The 19,099-nt window shown below is 36.7% G+C and overlaps 1 protein-coding gene across 1 annotated transcript in view; it reads left to right on the top strand.

Annotated features, from left to right (window-relative positions):
• Positions 1-2,596: 2,596 nt before the first annotated feature.
• Positions 2,597-19,099, top strand: part of MUSK (muscle associated receptor tyrosine kinase) — an 87,792-nt gene continuing 71,289 nt past the window's right edge. The window contains exons 1-5 of the mRNA XM_004580909.3: positions 2,597-2,675; positions 9,002-9,128; positions 12,035-12,186; positions 13,906-14,033; positions 15,252-15,393. Of these exons, the coding sequence (XP_004580966.2) occupies positions 2,597-2,675; positions 9,002-9,128; positions 12,035-12,186; positions 13,906-14,033; positions 15,252-15,393 (628 nt within the window). The remainder of the gene's footprint in view (positions 2,676-9,001; positions 9,129-12,034; positions 12,187-13,905; positions 14,034-15,251; positions 15,394-19,099) is intronic.

Below are 19,099 nucleotides of genomic sequence, written 5' to 3'. Positions count from 1 at the left end.
AACAATTACTGAATCACAGGAGGTCAATTTTGTTGTCTACATTAGCTACTTTTCCTTTTCTTTCTCTTTTTTGGAATTCCCTATACTAACTATTACAAAACAGGGAAAACATAAAATTTCTCTCTTTTTTGGCTTCCTTTCACTGAACATGGTGATATACAAGCCATTTAACAGCCTCTCTCTCTCTCCCTGTGCTTCTGATCTTAACACTTTACACTTCAAACACTCTGGCATTCACCTATTCCTGTCACATCTTATCTTTACCAGCTGTTGTGGTCTACCCCTAGCCTCTTCGCCTTTTCTCCGTTTGTCTTTCTAAATTGTTTAAACTGTAGAATTCAGTCCTGGTGGTATGTTATCAGAGAAGCACGAGGGCTGAGTCTTCTTATTCTCCCATTCTTTTTTTTTAACAAAAGAATTTTATTGTTTCCCACAACACATTTTTGTATAGGTAGGAATTAATCCCTCTCCTCTAAAACGATTTCATATCACAGTATATTTCTCCATTATATGATCTAGTTGCTTATGTGTGGATTGCATAATACTTAACCCTTCACCACTGGCTTATGTTGTTTCTTTCTGAATTCTCACTAAATAGTAACTGTTTAAAGGCATTCATTCATTCACTGAAAAATATTCTCTTTGAAGAGAGCTTTCTCAATGTATAGAGGCAGGCTACCTACAACAATATTGTAGCTCTATCCTAGGGTTTCAAGAGAGAAAATTCATTACATTCTTCCCTCTCTGATATTCTTAATGTGCTGAATTTGGGAGTTTCATTTTGTCAAATCCCTTTCTTCATTACTTGATATTATCACATGATTTTTATTTATTTTTTAAACAACACATGTGGAGTATATTAATTAATTTGGAGCAGTGAGTCAACCAAGCTTGTTTACCTGGAATAAATGCCAGTCACTCATGATGTTTAGTTATTTTTAATTCTTAAAAATGTAAAACCAGGACATCTTTTTTATTCCCTGGGTCTTCTGAAATATACAATAAATGTGGCACTTCTGATCCATTGTCTACTGACCAAGGAGACTGAGAAACACATTGCAAGAATTAGTAGAATTTTTTTCTCCCAAGCTTTGCCAGGTCTGTTTGGATGCAGTGCAGCGCAGGATCACTAACTTAGTGATGCACTGGCTCCTGCAGGAATGGAGCTGGTCTTATTATCTGCTGTGTAGCTGAATTCATCTATCAGATCCAATGCAATACAAAAATGGTGCTAATTGCCTATTGAGACCACTTCCCTGGAGTCTTGGCCAGCAGAGATACCAGGGAGTAGGAAGGCACTCTTAACGGAAGATGATATAATTTGTTGAATGGCTATTAGGATGATGTAGTTTCAGCATGCCACAAAAGGAGCAAACTAGCTGGTTGGTACCCTCTCTACAATCTATGTCTCAGTGATGCTGAGATTATATGGAATACAGTTGTTGCATAGGACACAAAATAATTTTATACTGGGTTCCAAGAACTGCTACAGAGAGTGTAGCTGACTGACAATCCCCAGCACCACAGACTGTCATTAGCAGGAGTGCCAAAGCTATGTTCTTGCCCAGGGTTTCTAGGTACCGATATCCAATTATTTTTAGTTAGAATGAAAATCATGGAACTATCATGGATCTAAGCTGCTGCTAGGGACCGCTAAATTTCAAGTCAGACTGTGTGGTTCAAATCCTTGCGACTCAGCTTCCAATTTGGCAAATGCAATCCTGAAATTGCAGATCATGGTTAGAACAGTTAGGTCCACATGAGACACTGATAGAGTCCAAGATTCTGGCTTTGGTCTGGTCAAGACCTGGATGTTGCTGGACTTTGCCTTAAAAAATAAGCAGTTGTTGAGATTTGAAGGCCCTTCTGCTTAGTGCTACTTAATATGAATGACAAGTAGCCTTTGACAACAGGTAGCCACACTACCTACCTGCTAAGATCAGCATTTCTTATAAAATGCGTGGCATTTAAGAGGTGTTTTCAGCATGGGAAACTTCAGGTATGTCTCTTATATTAAATGATACTAGAACTATCTTCATTGCAATCTAAGAAACTAAACTCATAGTAGATGAATGTCTGAGAAGGAGGTGGGGATACTATAAAGATAGTTTGAATGAAGGAAAAGTCAATGGCAACTTAGTTCATAAAATCTGTAAGAATTTGGATTGGTTGCATCTGCACAGTAATGGGAGAAATAGAGGTGAATGAAAACCAGAGATCCAGGTTTCCTGTTGGAGTGCCAGGGAGGCGGTGGGCTGAATCAAAAGTAGAGAAAATACAGTGGAGGCTGCAAGAGACATCTGGTATTGTCCTTCTGTCACTGTCTTACAAGGGATTCTAAAGAGATTTTCTTTCTCTTGTTCCTCCAGTCCTCCACTTGCGTTACTGGCCTAAGTGGATACCCACCAGCTGGTCACGTCCATCATTACAGCCAAGTCTGAGAATTCCTGTTTATACTTAGAGCCCGTGGAGCTGCTGACACAGTCATTAGCGGACAACCCTATTGTGACAAACTATGCTTTAAAATGTAAACTGTGGGGATATTTTCCTTGCGTTGTCCAGAAGGATCTTTGTCGTGAGTGAGCCTGGATCAATCATGAGAGAGCTCGTCAACATTCCACTGGTATATATCCTGACTCTGGTTGCCTTCAGTGGGACGGAGAAGCTTCCCAAAGGTTGGTTTCAGCAATCTTATTGTTGTCTTGCCCCCGTTCAAAAACGTGTGTGTGTTCCCTTTTACAATTCATTCATTGTATGTTCTGCTTGTGCTAGACTTGGTAGAGGGGATGGAATGCATGAAGAGCGGGTCAACTATATGGTTAAGCAATTGGTGCATGTTTCCCCTGTACTGATATTTCACTGCTAAGTTCTGTAGTAAAAACTTTGACCATAACAGTGCATGCAGAACCTCGCTTCTGGGGAAAGCTTTAGCAGGTGGAATGCAAGTTATCATGGTCTATTTTGTTTATGTGTGTGTGTCAAACTTCAGGGTGGTCTAAATGGATGATGAAAACCTTCTACATCCGATTTGCTATGAATATAATTCGCTCCATTCCCAGACACCCAGAGTATTTGCTTCTGAGCAAATATCCATTTCCATTTTCAGTTTAACTAAACTCTTAGGATTATAGTTACTAAAATCAAAAATATGGAACAATATGCACTATTTGCCTATATTATTGAATCCTAAACACAATGGACCTTAATAACCGTGAGGCTAGAGTCATGATTTGGCTTGTGAGAGACTGCAAAAGTTTTTTTCAGAGCCTCTGGAATGTACCGGAAATAACACTACCTCAGGGGAAAGGAAAGCAACTTAAGACACTAACAAACACCTGTTGCAGTAGTGAGACTGTCCACAGTGGTATGCTTTCTGGCCAGTGTATTATGAAACTGAAACTAGTGCATTTTCATTCAGAAATACAAGAAAATATGTGATGTCCAAGATAAATCAAGGACTTCACTGAATTTTTATTTTTTGAAAATGCTTGAGACACCAGGTTGAAAGGCATCAGTTAAAGTTTTAAATTCACATTATCACACGAGAATGAAAACAGCTCTGTGTACTAGAATGCCAATTGATTCTTCCCTTTATATTGATTTATCAAAGCACAGTGTGGAAGTATGTAGTATGGAGGTAAGTGAAGGTAGTTACCTGGATCTGGATAGCATACGTATCTTTAGATCTTGTGTTTTGCAACATTTTTGAAGCTACAGGTAGGTTCACATGCAAGCAAGATATAAAATTCTTCCTTACAAAGTTTAGTTTCACAGATGTATTTTGTTCCTTCTCAGTTTCCCATCTCACAAAGAGCAGATGGTATATCTATACTATTTAAATGTTTAATGACCAGCCAATGCTTCAGAGTATACATAGGTAAAAGGGAATCTAGATGTTTCCACAAGGCTCATAATAGCCAGCAAGACACTCACATCGGCTTCATAAGATTTTATGTCATACAATGGATGATTTCTGATCATTTCGGGTAAGACAGTACCTGGATGTTTGGACTTACTGTCTGAAGTCTTATTTGTGTTTTTCTGAATCATGTGGTTACCAAAGTTATGTGGCTAAATATGGAGATTTATAAAACTCACTCTTGTAAGAAGCCAAACAATTGATTTTGGTAATCCAAATCAGCATTTGGTACATGCACACATGCACACAGACACACACACACCTAAAACCTCCCTACACACAGAACCTCTAACATGTACTCTAGAAAGATGTACTTCCCAGTTTTCGAACTGCGTACATGACGCCTCGGATTCTGATACACACTATTTGCACTTTGAAAACTTCAAAGTACAATGGCAGAGAATAAGCAAAATCAAGCATCCATCCTTTCAGTAAACAGATCATCAGTCCAATTTTGTCTCGTGGAGACTATGCAATACTGGAATTAGAACCTAGAACAACATTTTTCTTAGTCAACACTATTTATTCTAAAATCCTAAATTAGTGTAGGCTTAGCAGCAGTCTTAGCTTAAAACACCATTCCCAGGTCAATAAACGTTCTCTTACGGCACAAGCTTGTCCTGAGTACAAATAAGTTCATGAAAGCAGATTCTGAATATTCTAAATATTGAAATACATGTGAAATATTAGTAGGAAAGGACAACAAATGTTTGTCAATATTTTAATATTAATGAAAGCAACAAAAATATCTCCCCAAACTATTGCACAGCTATTTTCTCTATTTTTGGAAAAAAGAAATAAGAAAGGAAGTTTTGTACATGACAATTGTTTCCTAAAATTGTATTAGGAAAATATCAAGGAAACTGCCCAATAGCATGCAACCAAATAAATGGACTCATTTAAGAAAAGAATATTAAGGGAGTTCTTTCAAAATATGCATACCTTTTCCTCAATAAAAATGGTTCTTACCATTGAAGAGTTAATACTTTCTTGTTTTAGGTTGAGATTACTGATATTCAAGATAAGGAGAGTTGTGCTCTTTCTGAGTCATTCCGTCTAGTGATTCTTTCAACAATGAGTTCAATTCCATAATACCAAGTGGGAAAACATTACAAGTTACCATGTATGAAAATAGTCAACATTCGGTTGAATACTTGTCATAATGACATGCTTCAATAGCACATACTATTTTTTTCAGGGAGGAGGAAGTGTATGGTGGAATATTTAGTTGTGCAGGCATGTAAGAGTTCATGTAAATAATATTGGATTATTTTAGTATCAGAAAGGACTCTGCCAAAATCCTGCTTTCAAGATTATCTCTATTTCTACCATACCTAGAAATGTTAGAGTCTACGTGATTTATCTTTGGCCATGGTTGAGTAACCTCTTCGTTTAAATCATGTGTGTGGATAGGATCCACAGAGTGGACAAATGACTAAGTCACTACGGGTACAGCTGTCACTGAAATCCAGGACACCAAGTCCTGGATGAATGTTTTATATTGACGTACACTGAAAGACTTACTCACAGTGTGTTCAGGGAAACACAGCTGTTTTTAATATTATCAGCCTAAGAACAGAAAGTGCAGAAACATCAAACTTGCTTTCTTCTCTAGCTCATTTCCAAAGTTGAAGCAGCAACTTTTAAGTGAAATAAGACTGAGTTCACCAGGGGAGCGTAACTAGTGAGGCGAGGGAGGGAGACCTGAGCTGGGCATTGCAGCTTTGTATGGCTCTGCTCTGAAGAGTTATTCTTTTACTCAGCAGTACCATATAAACTTAAGGATAGCAAGGGCAGAGGGATGAATCAATTCAGGATTGATGCTTTCCAGGCTCAGTGCACCTCAAGAACTAGTGAACAGGAGTAGAGTATCAGTCACATGAGAGTATAATTGATAATGAAGAAAACGATCAAAGGATATTTAAGACAAACAAGAGAATGCTAGGATCAAGAGTCCTCTTCCATGTTTCCCGTGTCCTTTGTGCACCATATTAGGGAATGGCACAGTATCAGTGAGCCTCAATTTCCTCATACATTGATGTGCCTACCTGTGAACAAATATGGTTTTGTATTATGGTAAGGACTGGCAATGATCAGAGTAATGATGACCCCCAGGTAATACTTTAGTCATCCTTATCTTCAGTTTTGCTTTTCAAAGTTCCGTTAGCAGCAATTAACTGGAATCTGAAAATGTTAAGTGGAAAACACTAGAAATTAAAAAAAAAGTATGAGTGAAATTCCATAGTTCTACATGACATAAAATCTTGAGCTATTCTGCTGTGTGTACCTGGAATATATCCATGCTATGTATATATGCTACCTGCCTATTAGTTTCTTAAATATCACCTTGGTTGTTAAACACACCATCATAGCACATGCATTGAAGTTATTCTGATTCAATGACACCAAAACCAGTATTTTTTGTTATTGTTTAACTTATAAATTAAACTTTATGACACATGTATATGTTTAGCAGAAAAAGTTTATGGAGATCAGTGTGATCTGAGGTTTCAGGCATCTACTAGTGGTCTTGGGATGTATTCTCTCAGATAAGTTGGGTCTCTCTTAGGTGGTTCCCTATACTGTTATATCTTAAGGAACTCTTAGGAGAAGTGTTTTCAAAAATTTTAACAAACTGAACAGAACTACATGTCTGTATCCACTGGCATGCTTGAAAGCAAGGATCAACAGAGTATGTTCTGTTGCGAAGAATTAATCATAAGATTAAATACATGGTTATTAAGCTTTATTAGCAGCTATTCTTATAAGCTAAAATGACAACACAACAAAACAGACTTCATTATACTTCCAGGCAAATAAACATTCTAGAGCCTAAGATGTGCAAATAATGAGCAATGCTAAATATTCTCTTTACAGATTTGCAAAATTTCCAATGTGTTTTCTCATATAAAAAAATACCTCAGTCATATTAGAGAAACATGCTTATTTTCCAAATCTACGTTCTGATTTTACTAGACAAATAGAAACAAATGCCCTAATTTCTTCTGTGCCCAATCATTTGACCGTCAGCAACTATTCTATTAGAAGTTGGGATACCAAGGAAGGATAATATCAGACTTTGTGTTAAGCCATCCTTGTTAGGTTGCTCTCTGGGTCCAGGGATGTGTTCTGTTTTCATGCATTCATTCTTCATGTGATCCTTGGAGTGAGAGAACTAATGCTCTAGTTTAAACAGGCTCTGACTGAGATGAAAGCTGGATCACAGAATGAAAGTAAACACGAGACAATCTGCTGAGTCAACACGTATCATTAAACACTACTATTTCATTGTGTCAGTAAAACTTTGAAAGTGGCTTTGGCTAATTTTGGAATATCTTAAAGTGAACTTAATTAATTATATCTGACTGTAGGAATTGACATCTATATCTTTTTTTTTCCTACTTAGCATCACCAGTGCTAGCCTAAAAACAAACACAAACACAAAAACCAAAAAAACCTCATATTTTACAGGAGCTTTAAGCCAAACAACTGAACCATGAAGTTCAGCCTTATGACTTCTTATTTGTGTAGTGTTTAAACAAGTTATTTAACTATTCTTAGTCTCTCCTGCTCACCTACAATTGGCAATACTACCAGTATCTATCTTTGTGCTTGTTGTGATGAATACATCAACTGTTAAATGAAAATAATAATGGCTGACACAGCAAGTTCTGAATCAATTCGATAAGTTGATATTGAAAACAGAGTCAAATCTCACACAAATCTGACATTCTAGACTTGCTCTTTTCAGATCTCAACTGACATTAAAGAATCTGCATTTCAATTTTTTTGAATGTCCATCCACGAGTGGAATTGGTAGATCCTAAGATGTTTCTGCTTCACTTTTGAAGAACCACCACAGCACCATTTCACAGTCCCCTCATCAGTGTGGAGAGTGTCCCTCCCCATGACCACACCGACATTCCACTGCCTTGCTTATCAGGATTGCCATCCCAGTGGGTGTGAAACAGTGTTTTTGAGGTTTTAATTTGCCTTTCCTTCATGGAAAATGATGCTGAGAACCTTCTGACATGTCTGTTGGCATTTATGTAACTACTTTGAAGAAATGTGTCTTCACAGCCTCTGCTCATTTTATGCTTGTCTTTCCATTTGTACTATTCAGTCCATTCCTATTTGACTCACACTATGAGGCAAATTCCCTACAAATCTGAAAGAACTGAAGTGTCAGTTTCTCCTTTGCTGAAACCCCTTCTAAGCCTCAGCAGGCACTAGCAATGTGTTCAGATGAATATTCATTTTTATAAAATTTGGGAGAAATTCCTTTTATTTCAGTAGACTTCACATATTTTATTTGAAAGGCAGAGAGAGATATCTCCTGACAGGTGGTTTATTACCCAAATGCCTATAACAGCCCAGGCTGTGTCAGAGCCAAAGGACAAGCTCGTAATTTAATCTAGGCCTTCTATAGGAGTGGCAGTGACCCAAGTTTGGGGTCATCATCTATCTTCTCTCAAGGTGAACAATAATAAAAAATGGGAATAGCAAATGGAACCAAGACTAAAATCCAGGTGTTCTGATCTGGATTATGGGCATCCCATACAGCAGTTTCACCACTGCGCCAAGCACCTACCCACAGAATAATACATATATTTAAATATGTATAAATTATTAATAATAAATATATACACACATATAAAACATATTAATATATATAATTGTTAAGATTGCTCCGTTTCCGTTCTAACTTCCCCTCAGACTCAGTCTTTTCATGGTTATTGGCAGGGTGGCAACCACAGACATTTTGTATTTGTGCATTGTTTCATTAAAGAGGGCACCCAAATAGCATAACTTCAGAATGCATCGAATCTGGTTCGACCGCTATTCATATTCAATAACCCCAAGACCTAATCTCTTGAGAGTCTAGTCTTTTGATTCTCGAATGTTTGACTTGAAAGTGGGAATCACATTCTCCTATAAAATCTTTCTTCCTTTCAGTAGGTTTTTTTTTTTACTGGGACAATATAATTCTCATTCAGGTGCCCAGTGGCTTCTGTGTGCTTAAGGAAGTGCTGGGAAACTCCCTTTTAGAATGCTCTCCTTTGATTTCTCCTCTCCCTTCAGCACCTGTCATCACCACTCCTCTTGAAACTGTGGATGCCTTAGTTGAAGAAGTGGCTACTTTCATGTGTGCAGTGGAATCCTACCCCCAGCCTGAGATTTCCTGGACTAGAAATAAAATTCTCATTAAGTAAGTATCTTTTTTTCCCTGATAAACACATCCTCTGCTGCTTTGCAGTTCATCTCTGACGTAATATAATCACAACTCTTGCTAAGCATTTAAGTTTACCTTAAAGAATTTATAAAATGTAAACTTCCCCATTTGGTAAACCTAAGATCTAAAGTTCAGTGTCCTTAAGAGAATTTCTCAAAGCTTAATGATGACTAAATGGAGAGAAAAGTTGGGCCATTTCATGGCTTATGGATACAGGCAAGTTGGAGAAGTCCTGACCAGAATCTAGAAGATGCTACACAGTGATTAGTAAATATTGTGATGTCCTAAGTGTGAGTGTGCCGACTCTACGACATCCAGGAAAGTTTATAGATCCCTGGTAATTGAATAGCTGGGAATTTGACCTCTAAGTCACCAAGGCATTTTCTTCTGAAATGTAGAAGGAATTTGTGATCTACAGAAAAGCAGTCTTTTGAACAGATTAAAATTCCTACGTGGAATACAGAGATTATGCTATATTTTGCTCATTATAATGGTAATCTAACCCCAAATACTCAAAGAAGCTAGAACAGAGACCCATAGGACTTCTAACAAGTGATGCAGTAAGCAGTGAAGTTCAGTGCTTTCTGAGGCATCTGACCTTCATGCAACAGAAATGCCATAAATTGGGTAACTTATAAACAATACAAATTCTCACACAGCTCCAAGCTGTTAAGTGCAAATTCAAGGACCCAATAATTAGAGCTGCTGATGACGACTTGCTTCTTGGTTTATAAATGACTTCCTTTTTGTGCCCTGCCACATGGATTGGGATGAGGGAGTGCTGGTGGGTCACTTTCATAAGGGCTTGGATATCACTATTGATGACTATTCCTGGGGACCTAATTGCTTTCCAAAACCCCACCTCCAAATATCGTGACATTGGATGTTACATATCAACGTATGAATTAGTGAGTTGGGAGAGGAGACATAAACATTCAATCTATAATCAGTGCTCCAATGCAGAAAAATGTCAACTTTTCTCTAACCTCTAACTGAAGCTTAGTGCTTTCTCTCATACATGCTATGATGTGGGGTATTACCCCATTCTACATGAACCTTCTTGTACTCGTATTGAGCAAGCTATCCCAGAAGATCTGTGAAAGGAAGGCTAACAAACCAAATGAAGATTTTGGACTAGCTTTTAACATCTTTTCTAATCTGGGTCAACTAAGAACTTTTCACACCAACAAGCCATAGTAATTTTTGTGCTTAGCAGTTCTTCCTGAATTGTCTTTTTTCCCTTGAATTTCATTAAAAGCAACAGAAGAAAGTAGGCTGTGATCTCAACACTTTGCTTGGAAGTTTACACAGATAAATTGCAGAATTCTTCGTTTACACATAGTGTTTCTCATATAACTATAGAATTCCATTCAACTAAGCATTTTGCTACCAGTTTCAAAGAGCTCCTTATTTGATTTCCCATCAACATGCTCTTCGTCCTCACGGGAACCCTCACTGATGGTGATTTTCATCATATTTCTTTTCATAGTCTGTTCATGGCAACTTAGGTATCTCCTGAAATGATTTAGAATTTTCCCTATCATGCATGTCACTGCTGTCTGAGACCTCAGTAGCAGAGCCATAACCAGGAATATTCCTACGAGCATTCTCTTCAAGTGTGTCTGTTTCTCTCATTTTTGTCTATTCCCCAACTGCAAAGCCACATCTACATTTTGTAATGTTTTAGTTTCAAAAGAATTATACTTTTCCAAGTATCAAAGTTTATATTTATTTCTTATCATTGCCTTGATAAATTATTATGGAATTAGTGGACTTAAATACATTTATTATTTTATGGTTCTGAAGGTCATACATACTTATGACATAATCTTATTGGGATAAACTCACAGTGTTAGCAGGAATGAATTTTTTCTGGAGGCTTGGGTAGGAAATTCCAATTTCTTGCTTTTCATCTACTGAGGCCATCTGTCTCCCTGACCTTTCCTGCAGTTCAAAAATCAAACATACATCACTCTGACCTTTTTTCTATTGTTACATCTTCTCTATTATACTTCTCTTTAATTTTATCAGTATTATTTTATTTATTTTATTATATTTATCTTTAGTCTTTATCAAGGACCCTTAATACGTTAATGATTCTTTTCATAACATATTGTTACTCCATAATATTTCATTTTTATATTCTTAACACTGGCAGAATCTATTTTTGTAAAGTAATACATATATAAGCTCTGTTGATTAAGATATGGGTACTTGGGTGACCATTATCCTGCTTACTGTACACATCTGACATTAAGAAATTTTATGTAGTTAAAAAAATCCCATTCACTTTTGTATTGATGCTTCTCCTCAAATATCTTTTTGTTCCACAATTCTCTTCTCAGTGAACAGTCTTCATGTAATTAAATAGATAGCACATATATATTTTATGCCTTGAAGTTGTTTTGTTTTGTTACATTTCTCAAGGAACTAGTACTGGACCTGAAATATCAAGTCTTTAATTAGCAATCATTTAATGAAGTAATAGTCAATTGTTAGTCCACTATAAGTATTTAATTGTTCTCATCACATATAAATGTGTGAATTTACATTATTAATCTGGATACTTCCCAGTAAGTACAAGGAGAAGATTTATATATCTTGGTTCTGATATTCCTTCCTAAATAAACTTCAGATATGTTCTTCCTTTGAAAATATTTCTAAAGACTTGGTGCCTGTTTTGATTATTGTGTACTAAGAAAGACTAGAATATAATGTTAGTCTTTTAGTACAAAGTACTCGTCCTGTTATTCAGAACAGACTCAAGTTACTACACACCTTTACTGTGCCTCTTCATTTGCGAGTCATCAGTCTGAGCAGCTCATCAGAGCTGAGACACCACAGATGGTGCAGTAACATCTACTGTCCCCTCTGCCCTGCAGGCTCTTTGACACCCGGTACAGCATTCGGGAGAATGGGCAACTCCTCACCATCCTAAGTGTGGAAGACAGTGATGACGGCATTTATTGCTGCACAGCCAACAATGGCGTGGGAGGAGCTGCGGAGAGCTGTGGAGCTCTGCAAGTGAAGATGAGTGAGTAGGAAAGGGAATCCCCTACTGATTGTCAAAGTTGATCTGCTACACTCTGAAACAGTCAATAGTTACCCTCAGACATGGAAGTTCAATACCAAGACAAGCTCAAAGCACAAACCTTGATGTCAGTTAATTCCACATCTCTTTTTCTTACCCTCAACCACCACCCAAGGCAAGTCTTCCGATCTATGACCCCTGCCACATTCTTGCCTCTAATTGCTGCACCCTTGACTTCTTTGACTGGAGAGTCTTCCTCTAAAACCTTTTCCTTGTGTCTTTGAACAATGTTCCATAGCAACCAAACTCTACCTCTTATGGCTAACCTCTTTGAAAGTATTTCTACTCTTTTACCTTATTTCAAACTGAATCTAATTTGCTGCCTTTTCCAGCTTCTGTAGATGAGCTGCATTCCTGGGTCTCTTCCTCCATTTCCATTTACAAACCCAGCCACCACCTACACTGATCTTTCAGAAGCTTTCTGCTTAAATGGAGGCTGTTCAGTTTTCTCCAGCTCAGGTCTGCAGGGTTAGCAAGTACTAATGGGATTGTTAATCCCCTAGCCCTTAATGCCACTTTTAAAAGACATTGAGCTTATACCAGTCTGACCATTCTTTTCTCTGTGTTCATTGGATAATCAATCTACTCACTCTGAAGCACCCTGTGGTATTTATCAGACTTTGATTTCAGACTCTTTATCTTTTGATCAGTTTCTGCTCCTGCCAACACCCTGACATTAACCCAGACATGAAATAAGATCACTAGCTGCATCATCCTCACAAATCCTTGACTTACACAGGTCAGGTGATGCTTAAGTATTTCTCAGCCTACCTGACCAATTACCTGCCTTCGACCTTGCAATTAGGTCTGCATTTAAAATACGAAACTCCAGCACATCATTGTCTAGCTATGGACATTTCCTCATACAGACTTGTCAGATAAGGAAACCATTTTTCCCACAATCAAAACTTTCCTCCCGTAAAAGGCACAACTCCTGCTGATCATTTCTCAGATAGAAAGTGTGACAAAGTCACTTTCATTTCCTTACTTTTATGTGCACCGTCACTGACATGATCACACTTTTCTGTTCTTGATCTCTCTCTGGTATGCCTTTCATTGACTTGCACTGGGAATTTTGTTTACTTCCATATGTAGATCTGTCTCCTGGTGTGTCACGAAATACTCCCTTATCACCATGCTCCAATGTCGTGCCTTTCTATACTACAAAGCACCTGACACTTGCAATAGTATTAACTTTGTCATAATGGAAAGGTTCTCTTTGGCAACACACAATTGATATACATGTATACTGGCAACCATACAAATTAGTGAAAATTAATATTTCCTGGGACCTTTACTTGTTAGGTTATTGAGTTGCTTTTCATAATTGTTTATGTCTTATTACTGTTGTATTGGAGGAAATCATTAGATACCTTTATGTCAGTGTAAGCTGGTAAAATATTTTCTGAGGTATCTATGTTAATTTCCCATTCCTAATACACTTTATGGATTTAAGTCTCACAAACAATATTTTAGCAAAAGAAAACTCAAGTTCTAAACATTGATGTATATATGACATCTACTAAAGTATTAGCATTTTGTGACTTTCATAATATATTACACTTAAAATTATTTGCAACATGTGTTTTTAGAGTTCATTAGAAAAATAGGAGTTCTAGGTTTAATATGCCATTTTAATTGTTGAATTTCATTTCCCTTTAGAACCTAAAATAACTCGTCCTCCCATTAATGTAAAAATTATAGAAGGATTAAAGGCAGTTCTACCATGTACCACAATGGGCAACCCCAAACCCTCGGTGTCTTGGATCAAAGGGGACAATGCCCTCAGGGTAAGTAATTAGGATTTTGAAACACAGAAACCTTTTAAAATGATGCCTTGAACACTCAGTTTGATTTTCATTAACTGATTTACTTTTACATTTTTTTCCATTTACCTTTAGCCAACCTTAAAAATGTTTATTTCCCTACATGCATACTGCTGGTCATTCCAGTCGGGACTAGCCAGAAGAAAAGCGATAGGGCTCAGAAATATTATGAATGCAACGGAGTAAAGAGAACGAGCCGAGCTAGCACCGTTTTTGTTGGTGTTGGTGGTGGTTGAATAATTCATTTATGTTTTAACAATGAATGTATAAAACATAGGAGACAGTAGGAATAAAACTAAGATCTACATTTTAGAACTGATAGTTTCTGGGAAGAAGGAGGGAAGAAAAGAAATAAGAACATTGGGGAGAAGGCAGAGCAAGAACTGAAGACTCGTAACAAACATGACCCTAAGAAGAAAATTGATTTAAAGCCTAATTCTTCAAATGCTCATCTAGTACTGAAGTGTATCTATACCCACATTTGCTGGGAAATTGCTGTGCTACGTCATCATCATCTCTCTGTAGCTTTGCGTCACCTAAACTGAAATCACAGAGTGTGTGTTCTCTCTTACTATGCCATGGTCATGGGGGCAAACGTGGTGTCACTATATGGACCAATTAAGTGGGATTAGATACACAATGTATTAGGTTTGCGTTTTTAAAACAATAAAACTGACAAAGTCAACTTAAAATTAAAATCTATATAATTCTCTTTATTTCCTGTTTTTTTAATCCCAATGCATTTCCTATAAGGAAAAATAAAACGTGGCCTTATATCTCTTACTAAATTGTTTAAAAAGAGAAGGAAAATGCAATATTTTAGCTTTAAATCATAAAAATTTTTTAAAGAAATCTTTTCTTCTAAAGAGTATATAGGTTTTGTGGTAACTGAATTACTTAAAAGAACTGATTTATTCAATCTTGAGTTATACTCTTAGGAAGTTGAGTAAGTCCTCATTTCATGATATGAAAGAATATAAAAAACACACATCATGAGATCACTGTGAAGGTTAAATTCAATAATTTTCCACTATCCATTTCATATTGTGATATGTCGTAAGTTCCCTAGTAAAAGCTAAGGTTCTTGAGGATAAGATTGGTGGGAAGACTTGCTGAAATTTGATGACTGTATCCATGACAGAATCACGGACACTTTCTAATTTGTGTCCTTATCTCTGGCAGGAAAATTCCCGCATTGCCGTCCTTGAATCTGGAAGTTTACGGATCCATAATGTCCAAAAAGAAGATGCAGGACAGTATCGATGTGTGGCCAAAAACAGCCTCGGGACAGCATATTCCAAACTGGTGAAGCTGGAAGTGGAGGGTAAGCTGGCACAATCATGCCCATGATGCTGTGATTGGAGGTACTCATGTTTTACTGCGTAGACTGCTCATTGGCTTGAGAAAGAAGACATACAGGGAGCTTAGTTCCTTTAACTGTGCCAAATTTTGGACCATAAGGGAAAGAAGGAAAAAGAAGGAAATTTTCACCAACATAAAAGGTTGTAAATTTACCTTAATACTAAGTAATCAGGTACCATTTTAGAACTTTTACCTGCCTTGGAAAATTCTCCCTCATTAATAAATTTGGAGATAATAATTTTATGTTTTTAACCCATAGAATGACTTTTAAAAAGACATAAAATGGGAGGGAGTAACTGTTTTCATATAGTATTCTGTCATATGACTTTTAAAAAGGACTCAAAATGTCCAGTCAAAATTATCTAAAGATATAAAGTTATGTTGCCAACGTAGTTTTACTTTTAAAAAAGTCTACTAATTCAGCAACCTTGTATGAAAAGTCTTCACTGAGAAATCAGAATCCAAAGGGGTCAGGGCATTTCACGGTTTGCTAGATCTTCATCTGAAACTGCATCTTGCTTCATGTAAACACAGGAACTATCAGCACTCGTGTTCTAGGTGAGTGAGCTGAGTACAAACCTGTCCTGGCTCTTCTGTTTCGAGCTACAGAATTAATATCTCTGGCCCTCAGTGGTTCATTTCTGTATGTTTTTCTTTGTATTTAATGAATGGGGTATTGATAATACTTAGAAATGCATAGTGCTTTGCACACAATAAACCTAGAGTATAACCATCATCTGTTTTTCTACTTTTATCTCATCTGAATTGAGCACATTGTACTGTAACACATTGGCATGATTTATGGCTCAACCAGGAGCAGCTTCAAAGGTCTGCAGATGTTTCTTGAGTCCATTTAATTTTCTCAGGGCAAAATATGTGCCTTTGCGCATTTTCCCCTCTTACAAGTTTTCTATTATCCTCTTTAAGATTATTTTTAGCTCTTAGTATATATCTTCTCTTCACAGTATTCATGGTTGATTGCATCAGTTTTACATAAAATGCCAATTAACTCCTCTTTAAAAAGTCTGAGGTTGGTGAAAGTTTTCAGAAAACATATTGTCAGAGTTGTTGTAATGTGTTATAAAACATTTATGCCATTTAAAATCCAACAACCAGTCAATATGAATTATTCTGTGAAAAAACAAATAAACACATGAGTAAACTATGACATTTGTTTATACAGATGGTAGATCATCCCAGATTCAGTGTTTTCTTTAACTCTCTGTGGATTGATACAGAATTAATGCTGCTTATTTGTGTAAATTACAAAAGAATTTTTCTTCAAGACATTACATGTAAATATAAGCCCTTTCAATTACAAAATAAATGATCACTGAACCACTATCTTCACAGGTAATAAAATAAGTCGTTTTAACTTTGGCCTAGAACACATTAGGATAAATTTCGATTAACTGGAGTTTAGTCGCACAGTTTGATTTGGTATCATGTTTAGTGAAAACACTAAATAATATATTTGTTCTAACATTTAAATGGTAATTCTAATTGCTTTAACAGTTAATATATTTTAAAGGTTTTTTAAACTTCTAGTACCAAGAGTTCATAATGTCATTTTAAGCTACTCTAATATTAGGTAAGATGATAATTTTAACACACATATTCTGCACAAATTCTAGTCCCTATTAATAACAGCAAAATTATATGACATATTTAGTACAGTTTCTGGCACATAAAGAGTATTTAATAAATGGTGTTTACTGTCATTATCATATTGGAGTGTACTAACTGCAACAAATCATTGTGGGCAACAGAAGCCCCGGAAGGCTGATTTCCACTTGAAAATCAGTTCAGGCATTTCCAAACGACACAGTGTACAGAATCAATTTATTTTTTAAGGTGAATCATTACCAAACTTTGTTAGTGTATTAGAAATAACAAATTATTTGTGAAACTCCTTAAAATCAAACCACAATGAAAATAGTGTATATAATCTTGGTGTGAATTTCACTAATGAAAAATAACAAAAATTTGAAACTTGAAATATTATTAGAGAAGTCTAGAAATGTCATTATTTTCACCAAGGTGCAACAGAAGTTGACTGCATATTGAGTAGCCAGGATGCCAAAAAAAAAGTTGCTGTAGATCAGATGGCTTAAACAAACAACTGATTTGCTTATAGTTCAGAAGGGTCATCTTAATCTATAACACAGAGAAGTGAAACGCAATAGAGAAACGACTAGAAGAATCCTGAAAGTACTTGAAACTTCTTGTTAGCATGTGACTGGTGAGAGCTGAAGTTGAGGCTGGCCCATGATCATTTGGGGTAAATGAATACACATCATATTGTAACTACACAAAGTATCTACACACTGGCCATATTGAATCAGAATTCCATCATAAAATTTGATGCTGGACTATCTTATCACAGCTGTATATGTCATGGAAAGATACAGTTCTTCCATTAGCAGCTTCTGTTAGTACAAACATGGAAGGTAATCAACACGATACTGTGTATTAACTAGATAATTAGCTGTAACAATAAATGTTAAAGAACTGCCATGCCACATGGAGGTAAAACTCCCTATTAGATTGTAATTCACAAAATGCGGAATCTCTGTAATCTACTCTCTGTCTTAACAAATTTTAACAGCAATGTATGGAATCACAGATGGAAACATTTAACTCAAGTGTGGTCTAGCATGATGTCTATAAGGATGGCTAACATCTTAAAACTGGCACTGATGCCAAATTAGGTTGATTATGTTGTTTAATCTCTGTGATACTCTATAAGGAAGGTTCCTCAGGAAACAGAAAGAGAGAGGATAGCTGACTTACACAAGGTTGAAGAGACAGCAAAACTTAAGAAATGAGTAAGGCTCAGTAATGTCAATTCTGCTAAAGAACAAGGTAGTCCTGAGTGGCATTGTTAGTAGTATAAGGATCGAAGTGAGTGAAGAGCCTAGAACTCTTTATGTGATAAATAGAGTATTAACAGAAGGTGGAGGGAGAGAGAGAGAGAAAGAGAGAGTAGTTGGAAGAGTGACCAGTAGCTGGACATATGACACATAGGCAGTATTGTTTACAAGATTTTTCTTTCAGAAAGATTGAAATGTTACAAAATAATGAAAATATTAAGACATTAATGATAAGGGGAATTGGAACAGGCAAGGGAGAAGGAAAATAGTCAGGGGAATCTGATGCTTAATAAGGCACAAGTGTCTACTCATAGTCTAAGTGGAACTTTATGCAGAGGATGACCACACGTCCTGGTTTTCCCAGGACAGGTCTGGATTACACCTGTTGTCCTGCAGTAATTATTAATAGAATCCCTCTTTTACTTTTATCACTATCCATGCTTCCATGATGAATTATATAGTAACTCTCCTTCCGCAGGAAGAGAGGATAGGGAGGACGTGGGTATTTTCCAGTATAAATCCATTCATAAGTTTGGTGGATGGAATTTGAGAAAGTTCTATGTTCTACTCAGTAGAGAGTAAAGTTATCTTCTGAAAATACTTTTGTAAGGGCACCAGGGGAGGGATGTGGGGATGAAGATAATGGAAAGGTTTTAAAATAGTAAGGAATGGGAGAGATGACTCACAAAGGAAACAAGGATTGGGGTGGGAGGGGGGCAGTGGTCAACACTGAGGTTTTGGTCACAAACAGGGCCATGAATATGGAGTAGAAAAAAATGTAGGATTTTGTCCTTT

Source organism: Ochotona princeps, chromosome 14 (genome assembly GCF_030435755.1).
Source record: "Ochotona princeps isolate mOchPri1 chromosome 14, mOchPri1.hap1, whole genome shotgun sequence".
Lineage (NCBI taxonomy): Eukaryota > Metazoa > Chordata > Mammalia > Lagomorpha > Ochotonidae > Ochotona > Ochotona princeps.
This window is presented reverse-complemented; position numbering and strand designations above follow the sequence as displayed.